Source organism: Manis pentadactyla, chromosome 9, assembly GCF_030020395.1.
Source record: "Manis pentadactyla isolate mManPen7 chromosome 9, mManPen7.hap1, whole genome shotgun sequence".
NCBI lineage: Eukaryota > Metazoa > Chordata > Mammalia > Pholidota > Manidae > Manis > Manis pentadactyla.
Genome location: NC_080027.1, coordinates 83,410,929 through 83,433,731, shown reverse-complemented (window position 1 = coordinate 83,433,731; position 22,803 = coordinate 83,410,929). Strand labels below are relative to the sequence as shown.

Genomic DNA, 22,803 nt, shown 5'->3' with positions numbered 1-22,803 from the left:
TAGTGGGGCCTGTGGGGTGTCAGCGGGGACATTGTCCTCCCACCCTCTTCTAGCCTTTGCCACTTTTTCACTGGCTGGGCATGAAGAAGGCTGGTTGAAACCTTGGAATAAATCACTGGGCAATGGAAAGGACCAAGGGACAGAAATTCACACCTTCTGAGTCCCACTCACCTTCATTTGGTGTGGAGCATAGTGGAGGGCTTGGCGTAAGCAGTCAATTGCTTTCTTTCCTTGGCCTTTCACTCTCCAGTAGAGGGCAGCCATGCTGGAAAGGACCCAGGATGTCTGGTTCTGCAAAGGAATGGTCAGCTAAGGCAGATGTCTCTTGAATAACATAACAATTAACCACCAAGATTAGAACAGTAGTGTGAATTAATGATCACAACTGAGTATTTACTAGATGCTGACAATTCTGCTGAGCACCTGATGGTCACCCTCTCATTAATCTAATGTCCCTACAAGCTTGATACTAATGATAGCCTTGTTATAGATCAGAAAATTATGATGGAGAGAGGTTAAGTATCTTGTCCAAATCCATTCAACTACTAAATAGCAGAACTATGTATTTCATGCCCACGTTCTTTTAAATTTAACTTTTTGAACAGGTAATTCATGCACATTTAAAAAAACAGAAATTACAGTTATACAGTGAAAAGTTTCCCTCCCATTCTTATCTTTATTGTATGTAAGTAAATACTTTTTTAGTTTCTTATGTAACTATCTAGGATTTCATTATGGTTTATACAAGCAATTACAAATACAGACTTATACTCCCACCCCCTTTTTATATGAGGTAACCTATTCTGTAACATTCATCTGCACTTTGCTTTGTTTTACTAAACAATATACCTTGGAGATCTTTCTACATCTGTGTATGGAAAGCCTCTTCATTCTCTTATCAGCTACATAGTATTTCACTGTATGGATATATATAACTAGATCTTCATTAATGAATATTCTTCTCTCCCCCAATTTTATAAACAATGCTGCAAAATAACCTTGCATAGGTTTAAGTTTGCATTTATGCAAATGCATTTGTATGGGATACATTTCCTTATGTGGATATGCTATGTCAAGGGTGTATACACATCATTTTGGTATATATTACCACACTATCCTCCACAGGATTGTAACAATTTACTCTCCCACCAGAAGTACAGGAGGGTCCTTTATTCTTTATAGCCTCACCACAGAGTCTGTTATTAAACTTTTGGACCTTTGATGGGTGAGAAATGTGGTGTAAATCTGCGTTTCCCTTCTTAGGAGTAGAGCTGACCATCCTATTGTGTTTGACAGCCTTTGTACTTCTTTTTTGTGAAGTACTTCTTTTTTGTGAAGTACTTCTTTTTTGTGAAGTTCTTACATTGTGTTAGTTTTTTCTACTTGAAAAAGCTCTTTATACATTAGGGAGATTGATCCTTTGCCTGCTATATCAATTATACATGTACTCCCTCAGTTTTCTTGAGTCTGCCTTTGGACTTAGAGAGCTTTGTGCAATATAGAAGGGTTTTGATTTCTACACAGTAGTTTATTAATTTATCTCCAATGGCTTCTGGATTTACAGTTGTAATTAGGAAGGTTTTGCTTACTCCAACATTATCAAGAAATTTTACCATGCTTTTCTGCCAGAACTTTTATAGTTTCATTTTTCATGTTTAAATCTTTGATCAATTTCAAATTTCACTGTGTAAAGTAAAAGATATGGCTCCAATTTTTTCTAAGATGGCTACTAAATTGCCTCAATACTATTTAATGAATAATTCCTCTCTCCCCTCACTGAGCTACCTACCACCTTTACTGAATATTAAATTTCAGTATTTAACTTAGGTCTAATTTTGGATTTTCCTATTTCATTTGCCCCTTTTGAGGAATGGTATCTAACTTCCAGACATTACAGATGAGTCAGTCAGAAAACTTACTGCTTCCTAGCTTCTTTCTTTCTTCCAACCTAATTTTTGGTAACTTTTTCATTCCTCATTGTCAGGGCATATAATATTTGTATTCTATTCTGTCATCCTATTTCCCACCTTTTTGTTTGATTCTGTATTAAATATATTCAATCATCACTGACATTAATTTTGTGTGGTTTCCCCAATTATCTCATGGTTGGCTGAGTTCATCTAACTGTTTCTTTAAAAAAAAAATTGAAGTATAGTTGATATACAATCTTATATTAGTTTCAAGTATATAACATGGTGGTTCACCAGTTACCCACATTATTAAATCCTTACCCCAACTAGTGCGGTTACAATCTGTCACCATAGGAAGATATTACAGAATCTTTGGCTATATTCTCTACGCTGCACTACCATCCCTGTGACCAACTTATGATTGAGAATTTTTGTGTCCTTTTATCCCCCTCACCCTCCCCAACCACCCATCCCAACCCCTCCCAGCCCTGCCCCCATTGTAATCACCAGTCACTTCTCAGTGTCTATGAGTCTATTGCTATTTTGTTGGTTTTGTTTAGATTCCACAGATAAGTAAAATCATACGGTATTTGTCTTTCTCCACCTGGCTTATTTCACTTAGCATAATACCCTCTAGGTTCATTCATGTTTTTGCAAATGGCAGGATTTTTTTTTTTTTTTTGGCATAGCTGAATAACATTCCATTGTGTGTATGTACCACTTGTTCTTTATCCACACATCTAATGATGGACACTGGTTGCTTCTGTAACTTGGCTATTTAAATAATGTGGTGATAAACATAGGGGTACATATACATGTCTTTTTGAATCAGGGATTTGATTTTTTTCAGGTAAATTCCTAGAAGTGGAATTGCTGGGTTGTACAGTATTTTTTATTTTAGTTTTTTGAGGAAACTCCATACTGCTTTGAACACTGGCTGCAACAATTTACATTCCCACCAACAGAGTAGGAGGGTTCCCTTTTCTCCACATCCTCGCCAACACTTGTTATTTCTTGTCTTTTGGCTAGTGGCCATTCTAACTGGTGTGAGGTGGTATCTCATTGTGGTTTTCAATTGCATTTTTCCCTGATGATTAGCAAAGTGGAGCATCTTTTTATGTGTCTGTTGGCCATATGAATTTCTTATTTGGAAAAATGTTGAAGTCCTCTGTCCATTTTTTAATCAGGTTGTTTTTTTGGTGTTGAGGTGTATGAGTTCTTTATGTATTTTGGATGTTAACTCCTTGTTGGGTAAATCATTAATGAATATATTCTCCCATACTGTAGGCTGCCTTTTTGTTCTGCTGATGGTGTCCTTTGCTGTAAAGAAGCTTTTCAGTTTGATGTATAGTCCTATTGTTCATTTTTTATTTTCTTTTCCTTATGTCCAGGAAAAAATTGCTCATGCTTACTTACGTTCAAGAGATTTTTGCCTGTTTTCTTCTAAGAGTTTTATGGTTTCATGTCTTACATTTAGGTCTTTTATCCATTTTGAGTTTACTTTTGTATATGGAGTTAGACAGTACTTCAGTTTCATTCCCTTGCATGTAGCTGTCCAGCTTTCTCAACACCAGTTATTGAAGAGACTGTCTTTTCCCCACTGTATATTCATGGCTCCTTTATCACATATTAATTGACCATGTATGTGTGGGTTTATGGGTCTGTTCTTGCATGAGTACCATACTGTTTTGATTACCATAGATTTGTAGTAGAGCTTGAAGTCAGGGAGCATAATACGCCCAGCTTTGTTCTTTTTTAGGATTGCTTTGGTTATTCAGGGTCTTTTGTGGTTTCATATGAATTTTAGGATTATTTGTTCTAGTGGATTGAAAAATGCTGTTGGTATTTTGATAGGGATTACACTGAATCTGTAAATTGCTTTGGGCAGGATGGTCATTTTGACAATATTAATTCTTACCTGTGAGCATGGGAAAAATTTCCATTTATTTGTGTCTTCTTTAATTTCTCTCACAACTGTCATATATTTTCAGAGCACAGGTCTTTTACCTCCTTTCATGCCCTTTAGGTTTATTCCAAGGTATTTTATTCTTTTTGATGTGATTGTAAATGGATTTTTTTTCCTGATTTCTCCTGCTAGTTCATTATTAGTATATAGGAATGCAACAGACTTCTGTGCATTAATTTTGTATCCTATAATTTTGATGAACCCAGTTATTAGCTCTAATAGTTTTTGGTGGTGTCTTTAGGGTTTTCTACATACAGTATTGTGTCATCTGCAAATAGTGACAGCTTTACTTCTTCCTTACCAATTTGGATGCCTTTTATCTCTATCTTGTCTGATTGCTGTAACCAGGACCTCTAGTACTATGCTGGAATAAAAATGGTGAGAGTGGACAATCTTGTTTTGCTCCTGATCTTAGAGGAAAAGTTTTCAGCTTTTTGCCATTGAGCATGATGTTAGCTGTGGGTTTTTCATATATGGCTTTTATTATGTTGAGATACATTGTCTCTATACCCATTTTGTTGAGCTTTTTTCATGAATGGATGCTGAATTTTGTTAAATGCTTTTTCAGCATCTGTTGAGATGATCATAGTTTTTATCTTCCTTTTTTGTTAATGTGGTTTATGATAATGATTGATTTATAAATATTGTAACATCCTTACAGCCCTGGAATAAATCTCACTTGGTCATGAAGAGAGATCCTTTTGATGTTATTTTTAAATTCAATTTGCTAGTATTTTGTTGAGGGTTTTTACATCTATGTTTGTCAGGGATATTGGTCTATAATTTTCTTTTTTGTCAAGTCTTTGTCTGGTTTTGGTATTAGAGTGATGTTGGCCTCATACAGTGAGTTTGGAAGTATTCCATCCTCTTCTACTGTTTGGAATACTTTAAGGATGGGTATGAGCTCTTTTTTACATGTTTGGTAGAATTCAGCTGTGATGCCATCTGGTTTGGGACTTTTGTTTCTTGGGAGTTTTTGATTACTAATTCAATTTTGTTACTGGTAATGGCCTGTTCAAATTTTGTTTCTTCCTGAGTCAGTATTGGAAGGTTGTACTTTTCTAGGACTTTGTCCATTTCCTCTAGGTTGTCTGATTTACTGGCATATAGTTTTTCATGGAATTCTCTAATAATTCTTTGTATTTCTGTGGTGTCGGTTGTAACTGCTCCTTTTTCTTTTCTAATTTTGTGTCCTCTTTTTTTCTTGATAAGTCTGGCTAGAGGTTTACCTATTTTGTTTATCTTCTCAAGAACCAGATATTGGTTTATTGATTTTTTCTTTTGTTTTATTCATTTATTTCTGCTCTGATCTTTATTATGTCCCTCCTTCTACTTATTTTGGACTTGATTTGTTCTTCTTTTTCTTGTTTCTTTAGTTGCGAGTGTAGACTGTTTGGGATTGTTCTTGTTTTGTGAGGTAGGCCTGTACTCTTAGAAGTGCTTTTGCAGAGTCCCACATATTTTGAACTGTTTTATTTTTGTTTTCATTTGTCTCCATGTATTGACTGATTTCTTCTTTGATTTGGTCATCGATCCATTGATTATCTAGGAGCATGTTGTTTAGCCTCCATGTATTTTTTTTTTAATCTTCCTTAGGTAATTTCCTAATAGTTTTCTTAAGGGTTGATGGGAACAATATTCCTTTATATTGTTGTTATGGGCTGAACTCTGTTTCTCCGAAATGCATATGTTTAAGTCTCAATCTCTGGTCCCTAAGAATATAACTACATTTGGAGATAAGGTCTTCAAGGAACTGATTAAATCAAAATGAGGCCATTATTGTGGGGCCCTAATCTTATATATCTGGACTGATATGAAGGATTTATAGAAGAAAAGATACATCAGTGTCATGTGTGCAGAGGAAAGATCATGTGAAGAGGCAGCAAGCACCTGGATCGCAGACTTGTAGCCCCTAGATCTGTAAGAAAATAGTTTGCTAGGGTTGTTATAACAAAGAATCACAGACTAGGTGGCTCAAACAATAGAATACAATCATATATGTTCAAAACTTTCTGCCTGCAGCCTTCACACCTTAAGGACAGCTAGCTGTATATGAAATCATGGCTAACTCTTTCCTTGAATAATTTGTTGACATTGCTCCATTGCCTCTTGGTGTGGATGGCTGCTGCAGAGAAGTATGAAGTTAGCTTGATTTATTCCCCCTTCCTTTGGATTGGCTTCCCCAAAAGATTCTTTAAAAAAAAATCTTTCTTTACTGTCAATATTTTGACACATATAAAAGCACATATTTATATAAAATGAAATTATATAAAACACACTTATGCCTAAGGCATAGAATAATGAATATCCCAGAAACTGCCACTCTACCAAAGAATGAACTTGCATCTACCTATGTGTTCTTAGGTATCCATCCTCTTGCATTTTCTCCGGAGGCACACATTATCCTAAATGTTCTGTTTATTATTCCATTGTTCCTTTTATAACTCACATACACATATATTTCCTTCAACAGGATATTTGGTTTATGTCTTCCTCTGCGTTATAAAAAGGTATAGTACTGTGAGAAGACTTCTGGGACTTGAGGTATTTACTCAACATTCTAAGATTCATCCATGTTGTGTGTAGCTTTAGTTCAGTTTCCTTGCTGCACATTTAAGTGTCCATTAAGTAAATATACTATACTCATCTATTTCCTGTAGATGCATGGTTTGTTTCTGGTTTTTAAGTTTCCTATTGCAAATAAATGTACAGAGTTTCTCTAGTCTAGAGTAGATACCTAAGAGTGGAATTGTTGCACCACAGAATACATGAATGTCCAACATAACAAGAGAATGCCAAACTGTTTCCTAAAGATGTCACAATTTAAAATCCTACTGGCAATGTTTAAAAGTGCCTCTTGCTCTATATCCTTTATAATTCTTCATATGGTCAGTCAGGGGTAAAACAGACTCTTACTGTGGGGTTATTAGTTTACATTTCCTGATTATTAATGAGATTGAGAATTTTTGTGTTCATCAGTCAAACATACCTTTTTTCAGTGAAATGTCTGTTAATATCTTCTATCCATTTTTGATTTTTCTTTCTCATCCACTTTTCATATTAGTCCTTGTACATTAAATGTGTTACACATACTGCCTTTCACTCTGCCTTATCTCTTTAATTTAAAAAATTTTAAACTTTAATGTAGTTGAACTTATTAACATTTTCTTTGCTAGTTAGTACTTTTGTATCTTCTTTAAGAAACCTTTTGGTATGTCAAGGCCAGAAAGATCATCCGCACATTTTACTCTAATTTTTCAAGTTTTGTTTTTGATACTTGGGTCCTTAGTTCACATGGAATTCATTTATTGTGTAAGATATGAGGTGAAGATTGAAATCAGCTGAGCAACTGCCCCAGCACAGTGTCCTGAGTAGCTCCTTCTCTCCCCACTGATGTTCCACATTTTTGTGCATGTTAGCATCTGTTTCAGGGCTTTCTATTTAGTCCCCCCAGACTGAAAAAATTTTATCATTGAGTAAATAGCATAATGTCTTGTTTAATAATTTTTCATGAAAGCAAGGGAATTCTCACCACCTTATTCTTCTTTCCAAGACTGTCTGTTCCTTACCCTTCCATATAAATGTAAAGCACAATTTAAAAATTTGGTATTTTGATTATAACAGCATTGGCTCTATAAATCAAATTGAGAAAACTGACATGTTTATGATGTGTATCTTCTTATCCATGAAAAGTATGTACCTCTCTGTTCATTTAAATGTCTTTAAAAATCCCTTTCAATAAAATTTTATCACTTTCTTCATATAGGTCTTACAAATTTTATGTTAGATTTATTATTGGGAACTTTATATATTTTTTAACAATGCAAATACATTTAAAAATTGTTTTCTAATATGTTTTGCTACTTTATAGAAATGTAACTTATTTTTATTGCTGACTTTACAGACAGCCACCTTTATAAAAATGTTACTATTTCTGAAAATTTTTAGATTCTTTTGGGTTTGCTATGTAGATAAGTATATCATTTCTGAATAAAATTTTTTCTTCCTAATACTTATGCCATTAATTTTTCTTGATTTACTGTGCTTGCTAGAACTTTCAGTACAAGATTGAATAGAAGTGATATTTCCCCCATTAAGAATCATCTTTGCTGTAGATTTGTGTTACTGATTCTTTTAATCAGATTAAGTCCTTGTCTATTTTTAATCTGCATTAGCTTTATATCATGAATGCTAGTAAATTTTATGAAATATAATCTACTGAAATGATTTCACAGATTTTCTCCTTCAATTTGGTGAAAGAAATTTAGGTTTTCCTAAAGTTTGACTGTTTCAAATTTCTGGGACAAATCCAACTTGATCAAGGAGCATCTTTTAAAAATATACATGCCAGAGCTCCTCCGATGAACTCCTAAATTTTGAGAGCCCTCTTTTTTTGCTTCCTTCTTTCATCCCAAGGGGTAGAAACCATCCCAACAGCTGGTATCTCTGGCTTACATCAAGGTTTCCTTTTTTCTTTTTCACCCCTCTGCAACAACGTAATCAATTCTCTAAATTAAATTTGCCCCTCTGAAATACCTAATGTCCTTTCTGTTTTTCCTGAGAGTACCCTTCACTGAAACAAATGCTTTTAAGGTATCTTTGTCTTTGCTCTTTAACTATAATGTATCTAGGCATGGATTTCTTTTTATTTATCCAACTTGGGATACATGGTGCTTTCTGAATCTGCTGATTCTCATATTTCCTTGTCTCTATAATATTCAAAGTAATTTTTATACAAAACTTGCAATTTACTAGTTATATAACTATGTCTAATCTATCTAACTCACCCACTGAGTATGTGAATTAAACAATTAAATATATTTGCAGTTTAAGATGTGCCAATTTGTTTTTTTAAACTTACCTATTCATTTCTGATATGCTATTTGCTCACCTTTGAGATCACATTTTAAAAATGTTTTATAACAAAAAATTTCACATATATACAAAAATAGAGAACAGTATAATGACTCCCGTGTGCTCATCACCTAGCTTCAACAATCAACTCATGGCCAATCTTCTTTCATCTAAACCCTCATCCATGTTACTTTGAAGCAAATTCCAGACTTCATATAATTTCACTAGTAAATTTTCTAATGTGTATATCTAAAAGATAAAAACTCACGTTTAAAATATAAGCATAGTGAATTTTGCCTAAAATATTGAAAAGTTTTTAATATCAAGTATTTGACTAGTAATTCTATTGCCCCCAATTGTTTTATAAAAGTTCACTTTGCTTTTACACTTTGAATGAGAATCTAAATAAAGTCCATATGTTGCAATTGGTTGATATGTACCTTAAGTCTCTTTTGATCTTTAGAATTCATCTTCACATAATTTTTAAAATTTCTGTAGAAGAAATAGGGTTATTTATCCTGTAGCTTTGCACTGATTGGACTCTGCTGGTTGCATCCTCTAGGAACCATGTAACATGTTCCTTTATTCCCTGTATTTCTCAAAATTAGTAGTCCAAAGTCAGACTGACTTACTGGGGAGGAGTGGAGGCAAAGTATTTCATAGGTGGTAATAAACTTCCAACAGTACATACATTCTGAGTGTCTTTTTGTGATGTTATCAGCCACTGATCTTTGCTAATTAATTAGGGGCTGCAAAACTGTAATATTCTAATTGCTTATTACTTTCTTACTATTTACATTAAAAAAATAAGCTGTTCCCATGTATTTTCCACAGCAAAATTCTCATAGTGAATTCAGAATTTAAATACAGTTCAATATACGTGATGTGTTTCATCCGCTGCAGTTGCTTTGTTGCTTTTTGTTGCTCAAAGTGTCCTATCTTTGGCCAATAAGAGCATATTCCAGTTGGTTCCTAGTTCTTTTGACACACCTTTGTTGGTTTTGGTAATGTTTTGGTAACTACCAGACGGTAGAAGTCATTTCGCCAAGAAATTCTGGTTGCCTTTAGTGGAAAATGGTATCTAAAAGTCACAATCTGGGAACAAAGGGTACTTACAGCAGAAAAAGCTAGGAAATGTGCATATCCATGAGAAATTCTTACTAGTACTTTCAATTCATGACTACAGATGTTTACACCATCATTCTCAGATCTCTATGTCCTTTCACCAGTACCCCAAATTCCAGTTCTCAGGATTGCCAACAAAACTACTCATTTATTTTGCAATACATACACCTATAATTTCAGAAGAACAGTATCAGTATTGTTAACAATGGTATTATTGATAATAGTGTAAGTTTTTCTTTTATTTGCAGGGTGAATCCCATTAGGGAGGTATAGTGAAATAATTGTGATTTAAAGTCACTTGAACTTGTTACGCCTGATATGGTTATACCACCAAATGAATACATAGCTAGACTCATTTAATTTACTTTCAATAAGGAATTGCCTTACTAAAAATTGTTTTTTATAATTATGCAAGATATTCATTTGGTTCCGATGTCAAATTGAAAACCAATGTAGATCAAGGAAATATAGCTTTATTCCCTATCTTCCATTCTATTTCTTTCTTCCTTCTATGGGAAACTACTTAATATTAAAAAAAAATTAGTCTTCCATTTTAAAATATCTGTTTTTCTCTACACATATCTCCCCCCTTGCCATTTTTAAGAATGATAAATAGTAATCTAAGATACAGGTTCTTCCCCCCTTTGCTTTTTTTTAACTGCCTATTTACCAGAGATCACTCCATAGAAATTTACAGAAATGGTCCTCATTCTTTCTGACAGTTGCAGAAGCCTCCATTCTGTGGATGTTCACACACAATGAACATCCACAGAGGACTTCTTATTCAGTCTCCTACTGATGTGCATTTGGGTTGTTTCTAGTTTGCTATTACAAATCAGGTTACAGTCAACACCCTACTCACAGGTTTTTTTCTATTAATTTTTTGCCAGTGTTATTTCTAGGAAAGATTCCTAAAAACAGGATTGCTGCCTAATGAATAAATAAATGTATAATTTTGCTAGATACAGTCAATTTCCTCTCCTTAGAGATTATCCCACTTTGCATTTACACCAGCAATATATGATAGTGCCAGTTTCCCAACAGCCTCACCAAGCTTATCAAACTTCTGGATTTTTGCCAATATGATTGGCAGGAAATATCTCAGTGTAGTTTTGATTTGTTCCCTTTTAGCTTTTTGAGGTAGAAGCATTGATCACTGATTTTGTCTTTTTTTTTTTTTAACTAGTAGGTCCTTTTTAAGGCTCTAAAGTTCCCTAAGCACTGCTTTAGCTGCATCCCACAAGTTCTGATATGCTGTATCTATTATCATTCATTTCAAAACATTTTCTAATTTTGCTTGTGCTTCCTTCACCTACCCATGTAGAAAATAAACTCTAAATTACTTAAGTGTTTTAAAATTTGAGGCTTAGTTTATGAGTTCATTTATGATCACTATGGTAAATGGCCATTTGCATTTTTAATGAGAATTTTCTCACAGTTTAATGAAGCATAATATAAATAGCATAATTCATTAGCAAGATGTTTTATATTTTTACATATTTTTGTCTGTTTAGCTCTCTTACCTATTGAGATATATGTGAAATCTATTATGATTCATTGTGGGGGTTCACTAATTTTTTTCTTTTAGGTCTGTCAATGTTTAATGCTTGTCTTGTATTATTTGAAACTGCTACTGATTACATATAGATTTATTATTTTCTATATTCCTGGGGCACTGACCACTTTATCATTATGAATTATTTATCTGTAGTAATGCTTCTTGCCTTAAATTCCACATTGTCTAATATTGAATATACCAGCTTTCTTATGATTACTGTTTGAGTGATTACTGCTTTTCCATCTATTCAATTTCAACTGTTTAATATCTTAAATTAAGGTGTGTTACTTGCAAACAGCACATAATTGTTTTCAACCCAGTCTGTCTTACAGACTCTCAGTTATAGTTTCTGTAGGCGGTATAAAAATGCAATTTTGCAAACATTTTGTTTCATGATTTCAAGAGAAAGAGACTAAAAGGATATGTTTCCCATTCACAATCTAAAATACCAAATATTCTTCCTCCACAGAACGCCTGACTTATTTCATATATTAGAGTCCACGGTTCCCAGTACCTCCAGCGACATTAGACCCTTGCTGGAGTAAAGAAGAGAAAACTGATTAGGCAAGTTTCACCACAGAAGGTCAGCAAAGCAGCAAAAAGGAATACTCACCAACTGATGGAAAAAGTAAAGGAGAAATGATGGAAACATCTTAGTGGGATTATTTCACATCATCCCTTTAGTTACCATGTGCTAAATAACTAACAGAAGAGGTTTGAGCCACTTAATGGCAAATGATGTGAAACAGTCAAAAGGTGGGCAAGATTCCAGCTTCCCTCCAGGGTGACTTACTTTTTCCAAAACTTTGGCAATTCGGGTGCCAATTTGTTCAAGTGACTGTTGTGGATATTGGTCTTTGCCAAGATTTTGCAATACCTGGTACAAGGAGGAAGATGGTAGATTAGAGGAGTGAAAATGAAGCAGGATTCCGATAACGCTGCAGATGCGGTGCTTGGCACCATACCACAAACTCCAGGGTACATGCTGTGGTCCTGCTGGTGAGGTATTTTGTGGTAAGCCCAACATACCACCCTCAGTCCTCTCCTACTTAACAAAAATTACAGACATGCAAAATCTTTCATCATAGCAATATTAAAATAAAGAAAGAAAATAAAAGCTAATTGTAGTAGTCCTGTCACCCAGACACAACCACTGTTAATATCTTTACAAACATCTTTCATTTTTTCTATGCACGCATAAATTATTTCTCTCACAGAATATGGGATCACACTGTATACTGCCACATTTTCACAAAGTATATTCTGAAGAAATCTTTATGCCAATACATTTATTTCTACTACATCTTAATGGCTCTATTGTGTATTATCTTATATTTATACTAATATTTATTTAACAAATCCTCTACTGTTGGATATTTATGACATGTTTTCCCAATTCTTCTTCTCAGTATATTCTTTGCTAGGGATATGCTGGGTCTACAGGCAGGCTAAATAAAGCTGAGCACTCACCTCTGTTAACTGACTCTCACCCGTGTAGTGTAGGCTGGCTCGGTTGGAAACCCCATGCAAGTGGTCTAGGGTGTGCATACTCGTGGGGAGATTGCCGTTGCAAAGAGGCTCCATTGCTGGCTGCTGTATTGGTGTGGCAAAGTCTATGTGTTCTGTGATGCTGGAAAGTGGAGATTACCACATTAGGTACGGAAAATCTGAGTGGGTGGGGAGAAAAAGTATTAATCATCAGCTGATCATCACTTGAATTATGTTATTAGGATCATCTGGAACCACAGAATCTCACACTGGAACAGATTTCAGAAGTTATTTAGTCTGATCTCTCATTTTACAGGTACAAGGACCCCAGTGCCTGACATTAACTATTTCCTGTATGTATGAGTAGAGTTCATACCTGAGGTCAAAGCAGCAGTGTTGGGATCTGAGTTCTGAACTCAGTGATTTTCCCAATCTACTCAAGCTGCCTCCTTTCTATCTAATATGGTGTATGATTTGCTCAGATGATGGCACTTTTTCTCACTGGGAAGGTATTAAACCAGGTGGATTTTCTTCTAGGATTTCTTTTTCCAGGGTACAGACAGTGATAAATACCCACAAGTGGTTCCCACCTTTAATTTTCCCTTTATGTGCAGACGCACATTTTCCCTACAGAAAAAGTTACCTAAAGATTAGACAGGAAACTTTATACAGGTACAGTTGGACACTGTATCTTCGTGTAACATGTAAGCACTTCCCTTCATGATCTCAAAGGTGGTCATTTTCCTGCTATATACAGGCTAAATGTTACAGACTATCATATATACTGATAAGGCAAATTGTCATTGCCAAATTTTATCTCTAGTTATTTAAAACATTTAACATATATTAGGTAAACATTCATTCATTCGTTCATTATATTCAGAGCCCACAGGTCAGGTACCAGGACTAGAATCATTAACAAAACATATCTAGTCCCTACTGTCATGTGCTCATAGTCTTGTGAATGACTTAACTATTACAGATGTGTTAAGCTGTGAAAAGTAGAACCTGGTATGAGTCAGCATACTATACGGGGTATGTATTTCCTCTATGTGAAGGAGGAAGGGGCGGTTAGTGAGGGATTCCCTGAGGAAGTAAGATTTAGGCTGAGACCAGAAGAGTGAGTATGAATGAAACAGGTAGGAAGGGGATGCGAATACCACCTCAGGCAAAGGAGGCAGCCTGTGTGAAGGCCCTGAGGGAAGAGGGCGTGGAGCTGAAGGAGGAAGACAGGTGCAGCACAAAGGGCTCTGTGGGTGGGGAAATAGCAAAAGAAGTTATTAGAGCATTTTAGGACTTATTTCACTTATACTGGAGGAAGAATTCTGAGTACTGTGGAGAAAGTGGATTGAACAGGGGCAAAGTGAATAAAACAAGAAGACCAGCTAGGAGGCCCCTGAATGAATCTAAGTGGAGATGATGGTGATCTGGTTTAAGGAGGCAGCAAGGGAGATGGAGAAAAGCAAATGGTTTTGAAAAATGCTTAGAGGGTAAAAGTGATAAGATAAAAAGTAAAAGAACGGAGCTGAAGGTTAAGGGAGAGGTATTGTTAAGGAGAGCCTCCAGTTTCTGGCCTAAGCATTGTTGGAGCTATTTTCTAAGAATAAGACATAGAAAACAAACACAATGATTTTTTGGAAGGAGAGGGAGCAAGAAAATAATGAGCTTAGTTTCCTTGAGCTTGAGGTGCCTGAGAGATATCTAGGTTGAGGCCAGGAAGACAACTGGGTAGATGACTGGAGGGATTTGAAGAAAGATCTGATCTGGAGATACAAATTTGGGAGCTGTCACTTTATCAGTGGTGATCGAGGTTTTGGGGTAGATCAGTTTGACCAGGAGTGATTATAAAATAAGAAGGCTTAGGGAGAATATATTTGTTAATGACATATCCGACAAGGGGTTAACATCCAAATATATAAAGAACTCACATGACTCAACACCCAAAAAACAAATAACCCTATTAAAAAATGAGTGGAGGATATGAACAGACACTTCTCCAAAGAAGAAATTCAGATGGCCAACAGGTACATGAAAAGATGCTCCATATGGCTAATTATAAGGGAAATGCAAATTAAAACCACAAAGAGATATCACCTCACACCAGTTAGGATGACCAACACAGAAAACACTAGGAACAACAACTGCTGGTGAGGATGTGGAGAAAGGGGAAGCCTCCTATACTGCTGGTGGGAGTATAAACTAGTTCAACCACTGTGGAAAGCAGTATGGAGGTTCATCAAAACACTAAAAATAGGAGGTGGAGCCAAGATGGCGGCATGAGTAGGACAGTGGGAACTAAGGAAGGAGAATACAGAAATAAAACAAGCTCTGGAAGGACTTCAAAACAGAATGGACGAGATGCAAGAGACCACTAATGGACTAGAAAACAGAGAACAGGAATGCAGAGAAGCTGATGCAGAGAGAGATAAAAGGATCTCCAGGAATGAAAGAATTTTAAGAGAGCTCAGTGACCAATCAAAAAGGAATAATATACGCATTATAAGGATTCCAGAAGAAGGAGAGAGAGAAAAAGGGATAGAAAGTGTCTTTGAATAAATAATTGCTGAAAACTTTCACAAACTAGGGGAGAAAATGGCCTCTCAGACCACAGAGGTACACAGAACTCCCACGACAAGGGATCCAAGGAGGGTAACACCAAGACACATAATAATTAAAATGGCAAAGATCAAAGACAAGGACAAACTAGTAAAGGCAGCCAGAGAGAAAAAAAAGGTCACCTACAAAGGAAAACCCATCAGGCTATCATCAAACTTCTCAACAGAAACCCTACAGGCCAGAAGAGAATGGCATGATATACTTAATGCAATGAAACAGAAGGGCCTCAAACCAAGACTACTGTATCCAGCACGATTATCATTTAAATATGAAGGAGGGATTAAACAATTTCCAGACAAGCAAAAGTTGAGGGAATTTGCCTCCCACAAACCACCTCTACAGGGCATCTTACAGGGACTGCTCTAGATGGGAGCACTCCTAAAAAGAGCACAGAACAAAACACCCAACATATGAAGAAGGGAGGAGGAGGAATAAGAAGGGAGAGAAATAAAGAATCATCAGACCGTGTTTATAATAGCTCAACAAGTGAGTTAAGTTAGACAGTAAGATAGTAAAGAAGCTAACCCTGAACCTTTGGTAACCACAAACTTAAAGCCTGCAATGGTAATAAGTACATACCTTTCAATAATCACCCTAAATGTAAATGGACTGAATGCACCAATCAAAAGACACAGAGTAACAGAATGGATAAAAAAGCAAGATCCATCCATATGCTGCTTACAAGAGACTCACCTCAAACCCAAACACAAGCACAGACTTAAAGTCAAGGGATGGAAAAAGATATTTCATGCGAACAACAGAGAGAAAAAAGCAGGGGTTACAATACTAGTATCAGACAAAACAGACTTCAAAATAAAGAAAGTAACAAAAGATAAAGAAGGACATTACATAATGATAAGGGGCTCAGTCTAACAAGAGGATATAACCATTATAAATATATATGCACCCAATACAGGAGCACCAACATATGTGAAACAAATACTAACAGAACTAAAGGAGGAAATAGAATGCAATGCATTCATTCTGGGAGACTTCAACACACCACTCACTCCAAAGGACAGATCCACCAGACAGAAAATAAATAAGGACACAGAGGCACTGAACAACACACTAGAACAGATGGACCTAATAGACATCTACAGAACTCTACATCCAAAAGCAACAGGATACACATTCTTCACAAGTGCACATGGAACATTCTCCAGAATAGACCACATACTAGGCCACAAAAAGAGCCTCAGTAAATTCCAAAAGATTGAAATCCTACCAACCAACTTTTCAGACCACAAAGGCATAAAACTAGAAAGAAACTATACAAAGAAAGCAAAAAGGCTCACAAACATATGGAGGCTTAACAACACGCTCCTAAATAATCAATGGATCAATGACCAAATCAAAATGGAGATCCAGCAATATATGGAAACAAATGACAACAACAACACAAAGCCCCAACTACTGTAGGATACAGCAAAAGCAGTCTTAAGAGGAAAGTATATAGCAATCCAGGCATATTTAAAGAAGGAAGAACAATCCCAAATGAATGGTCTAATGTCACAATTACAGAAATTGGAAAAAGAAGAACAAATGAGGCCTAAGGTCAGCAGAAGGAGGGACATAATAAAGATCAGAGAAGAAATAAATAAAATTGAGAAGAATAAAACAATAGCAAAAATCAATGAAACCAAGAGCTGGTTCTAAGAGAAAATAAACAAAATAGATATGCCTCTAGCCAGACTTATTAAGAAGAAAAGAGAGTCAACACAAATCAACAGTATCAGAAACGAGAAAGGAAAAATCACGACGGCCCCCACGGAAATGCAAAGAATTATTGGAGAATACTATGAAAACCTATATGCTAACAAGCTGGGAAACCTAGGAGAAATGGACAACTTCCTAGAAAAATATAACCTTCCAAGATTGACCCAGGAAGAAACAGAAAATCTAAACAGACCAATTACCAGCAACGAAATTGAAGCGGTAATCAAAAAACTACCCAAGAACAAAACCCCCGGGCCAGATGGATTTACCTCGGAATTTTATCAGACATACAGGGAAGACATAATACCCATTCTCCTTAAAGTTTTCCAAAAAATAGAGGAGGAGGGGATACTCCCAAACTCATTCTATGAAGCTAACATCACTCTAATACCAAAACCAGGCAAAGACCCCACCAAAAAAGAAAACTACAGACCAATATCCCTGATGAACGTAGATGCAAAAATACTCAACAAAATATTAGCAAACCGAATTCAAAAATACATCAAAAGGATCGTACACCATGACCAAGTGGGATTCATCCCAGGGATGCAAGGATGGTACAACATTCGAAAGTCCATCAACATCATCCACCACATCAACAAAAAGAAAGACAAAAACCACATGATCATCTCCATAGATGCTGAAAAAGCATTTGACAAAGTTCAACATCCATTCATGTTAAAAACTCTCAGCAAAATGGGAATAGAGGGCAAGTACCTCAACATAATAAAGGCCATCTATGATAAACCCACAGCCAACATTATATTGAACAGCGAGAAGCTGAAAGCATTTCCTCTGAGATCGGGAACTAGACAGGGATGCCCACTCTCTCCACTGTTATTTAACATAGTACTGGAGGTCCTAGCCACGGCAATCAGACAAAATAAAGAAATACAAGGAATCCAGATTGGTAAAGAAGAAGTTAAACTGTCACTATTTGCAGATGACATGATACTATACATAAAAACCCTAAAGACTCCACCCCAAAACTACTAGAACTGATATCGGAATACAGCAAAGTTGCAGGATACAAAATCAACACACAGAAATCTGTGGCTTTCCTATATACTAACAATGAACCAACAGAAAGAGAAATCAGGAAAACAACTCCATTCACAATTGCATCAAAAAAAATAAAATACCTAGGAATAAACCTAACCAAAGAAGTGAAAGACTTATACTCTGAAAACTACAAGTCACTCTTAAGAGAAATTAAAGGGGACACTAACAGATGGAAACTCATCCCATGCTCGTAGAAATGAGAAAGGAAAAATCATGACGGACCCCACAGAAATACAAAGAATTATTAGAGAGTACTATGAAAACCTATAAGCTAACAAGCTGGGAAACCTAGGAGAAATGGACAACTTCCTAGAAAAATACAACCTTCCAAGACTGACCCAGAAAGAAACAGCAAATCTAAACAGACCAATTACCAGCAATGAAATTGAAGCGGTATTCAAAAAACTACCAAAGAACAAAACCCCCAAAGAACAAAACCCCCAAAAAACAAAACCCCCAGGCCAGATGGATTACCTCGGAATTTTATCAGACATACAGGGAAGACATAATACCCATTCTCCTTAAAGTTTTCCAAAAAATAGAAGAGGAGGGAATACTCCCAAACTCATTCTATGAAGCCAACATCACCCTAATACCAAAACCAGGCAAAGACCCCATCAAAAAAGAAAACTACAGACCAATATCCCTGATGAACGTAGATGCAAAAATACTCAACAAAATATTAGCAAACCGAATTCAAAAATACATCAAAAGGATCGTACACCATGACCAAGTGGGATTCATCCGAGGGATGCAAGGATGGCACAACATTCAAAAATCCATCAACATCATCCACCACATCAACAAAAAGAAAGACAAAAACCACATGATCATCTCCATAGATGCTGAAAAAGCATTTGACAAAATTCAACATCCATTCATGATAAAAAGTCTCAGCAAAATGGGAATAGAGGGCAAGTACCTCAACATAATAAAGGCCATATATCATAAACCCACAGCCAACATTATACTGAACAGCGAGAAGCTGAAAGCTTTTCCTCTGAGATCGGGAACTAGACAGGGATGCCCACTCTCTCCACTGTTATTTAACATAGTACTGGAGGTCCTAGCCACAGCAATCAGACAAAACAAAGAAATACAAGGAATCCAGATTGGTAAAGAAGAAGTTAAACTGTCACTATTTGCAGATGACATGATACTGTACATAAAAAACCCTAAAGACTCCACCCCAAAACTACTAGAACTGATATCGGAATACAGCAAAGTTGCAGGATACAAAACTAACACGCAGAAATCTGTAGCTTTTCTATACACTAACAATGAAACAATCGAAAGAGAAATCAGGAAAATAATTCCATTCACAATTGCATCAAAAAGAATAAAATACCTAGGAATAAACCTAACCAAAGAAGTGAAAGACCTATACTCTGAAAACTACAAGTCACTCTTAAGATAAATTAAAGGGGACACTAACAAATGGGAACTCATCCCATGCTCATGGCTAGGAAGAATTAATATCGTCAAAATGCCCATCCTGCTCAAAGCAATATACAGATTTGATGCAATCCCTATCAAATTACCAGCAACATTCTTCAATGAACTGGAACAAATAATTCAAAAATTCATATGGAAATACCAAAGACCCCGAATAGCCAAAGCAATCCTGAGAAAGAAGAATAAAGTAGGGGGGATCTCACTCCCCAACTTCAAGCTCTACTATAAAGCCATAGTAATCAAGACAATTTGGTACTGGCACAAGAACAGAGCCACAGACCAGTGGAACAGACTAGAGACTCCAGACATTAACTCAAACATATATGGTCAATTAATATTCAATAAAGGAGCCATGGACATACAATGGGGAAATGACAGTCTCTTCAACAGATGGTGCTGGCAAAACTGGACAGCTACATGTAGGACAATGAAACTGGACCATTGTCTAACCCCATATACAAAAGTAAACTCAAAGTGGATCAAAGACCTCAATGTAAGTCATGAAACCATTAAACTCTTGGAAAAAAACATAGGCAAAAACCTCTTAGACATAAACATGAGTGACCTCTTCTTGAACATATCTCCCCGGGCAAGGAAAACAACAGCAAAAATGAACAAGTGGGACTATATTAAGCTGAAAAGCTTCTGTACAGCAAAAGACACCATCAATAGAACAAAGAGGAACCCTACAGTATGGGAGAATATATTTGTAAATGACAGATCCGATAAAGGCTTGACGTCTAAAATATATAAAGAGCTCACACGCCTCAACAGACAAAAAACAAATAATCCAATTAAAAAATGGGCAGAGGAACTGAACAGACAGTTCTCCAAAAAAGAAATACAGATGGCCAACAGACACATGAAAAGATGCTCCACATCGCTAATTATCAGAGAAATGCAAATTAAAACTACAATGAGGTATCACCTCACACCAGTAAGGATGGCTGCCATCCAAAAGATAAACAACAACAAATGTTGGCGAGGCTGTGGAGAAAGGGGAACCCTCCTACACTGCTGGTGGGAATGTAAACTAGTTCAACCATTGTGGAAAGCAGTATGGAGGTTCCTCAAAATGCTCAAAACAGACTTACCATTTGACCCAGGAATTCCACTCCTAGGAATTTACCCTAAGAATGCAGCAATCAAGTTTGAAAAAGACAGATGCACCCCTATGTTTATTGCAGCACTATTTACAATAGCCAAGAATTGGAAGCAACCTAAATGTCCATCAGTAGATGAATGGATAAAGAAGATGTGGTACATATACACAATGGAATACTACTCAGCCATAAGAAGAGGGAAAATCCTACCATTTGCAGCAACATGGATGGAGCTGGAGGGTATTTTGCTCAGTGAAATAAGCCAAGCGGAGAAAGAGAAATACCAAATGATTTCACTCATCTGTGGAGTATAAGAACAAAGGAAAAACTGAAGGAACAAAACAGCAGCAGAATCACAGAACCCAAGAATGGACTAAAAGGTACCAAAGGGAAAGGGACTGGGGAGGATGGGTGGGTAGGGAGGGATAAGGGGGGGGAAGGAGAAGGGGGGTATTAAGATTAGCATGCATAATGGGGGGGTGGGAGGAAGGGGAGGGCTGTACAACACAGAAGACAAGTAGTGATTCTATAACATTTTTCTATGCTGATGGACAGTGAATGTAAAGGGGTTTATAAGGGGGGACCTGGTATAGGGGAGAGCCTAGTAAAGATAATATTCTTCATGTAAGTGTAGATTAATGATAACAAAAAAATAAAAAAAAAAAAAAGGAAAGAAAAGGGGGATTACTCCCTGATAGGATATAAAACTAACTGTAAATCAACAATTAATGCATGCTTTAAATATCCTTAATTTTGATCACTTAAAGGGTGTCAGATGATTGGCTATGGAGGTACACTTTTCTGATAATATTCCTTTCTCTTAAAAAAAAAAAAGGCAGTTCCTGTGTGGTGACCTCCAATGAGTTCTATACAATGGTATAAAGGGCATATCAAAGTGTGGGCAAAGGGTCTGTTTGTGTTCATACAGAGGATCAAAGCCTAATTGGGCTACCCAGAAAATGAACTAAGATACGATATGAAGAAGAACTTCCAACATCAGCACTCTCTGGAAGAGTCATACCGGAAGATAATCATCAAAAAACCTCAACAAAGATCCAGGTGCTGCTACAGTTGTAGCTGCATTCATCCCACTGGTTCCTGGACTTGCCATGGGAATGAAGGAGATATCTAAGCTGGCCTGTGCATACAGTAAAACAACCAATTTGACTGGATCTATACTGTCAGAACTCAACCAAGAATTAGGAGAAGTACAAGTTGTAGCGCTCCAAAATCTTACAACTACAGACTATCTACTGTTAAAAGAACATATGGGATGTGAACAGTTCCCAGGAATGGGTTGTTTTAACTTGTCTGATTTCTCTCAGACTGTTCAAGTTCAGTTGGACAATATCCATCATATCATAGATAAATTTTCACAAATGCCTAGGATGCCTAACTGGTTTTCTTGGTTTCACTGGAGATGGCTGGTAAATATAGGTCTGCTTTGGTTATGTAACTGTACTCCTATTATGTTAATGTGTGTGCGCAATTTAATTAGTAGTTTAAAACCTATACATGCTTAAGTTACTTTACAAGAAGATCTGTCAAAGAAATAATCAATCTTCCCATGTTTTCTTCCATCTGCTACTTCTATAGCTTTTCTTCTTCCTTCCTAATTACAACCCTTAAATAGAATTCGTGCCTCATATCGAATTTACCGAGTATCATAATTCTTCCAAGTGGTAAAGATACCTCAAGACAAATGCTGGGCATAGAAGCCACAGGGCATAAATCTGCAAAGAAGTAAAAAGCTAACCTTTTCAAACAATATTGCTTCTCTCTCACTTACCAACTTTACATTTCCCTGTATGGCCCCGGAAGATGACTGGTTAGCCAGAGACGGGTAAGATTCCTCAAGGGAGGAACAACCTAAGACAGGCACAGTCGCAGGGGGGCCATCAGGTGAGAAATTGGGGATCAACAAAGGTGAGGCTTAGAACCTCACCC

The 22,803-nt window shown here is 36.4% G+C and overlaps 1 protein-coding gene across 5 annotated transcripts in view; it reads right to left on the bottom strand.

Annotated features, from left to right (window-relative positions):
• TTC17 (tetratricopeptide repeat domain 17) overlaps window positions 1-22,803 on the bottom strand; it is a 160,679-nt gene that overhangs the window by 4,953 nt on the left and 132,923 nt on the right. For 4 of the 5 annotated variants that reach the window (XM_036891710.2, XM_036891713.2, XM_057507569.1 and 1 more), the window contains 3 exons: window positions 12,884-13,043; window positions 12,207-12,290; window positions 172-291 (listed from right to left, as the gene is read on the bottom strand). In XM_036891710.2, the coding sequence (XP_036747605.2) occupies window positions 172-291; window positions 12,207-12,290; window positions 12,884-13,043 (364 nt within the window). The remainder of the gene's footprint in view (window positions 1-171; window positions 292-12,206; window positions 12,291-12,883; window positions 13,044-22,803) is intronic. The other variant, XM_036891711.2, reaches the window with a different exon arrangement.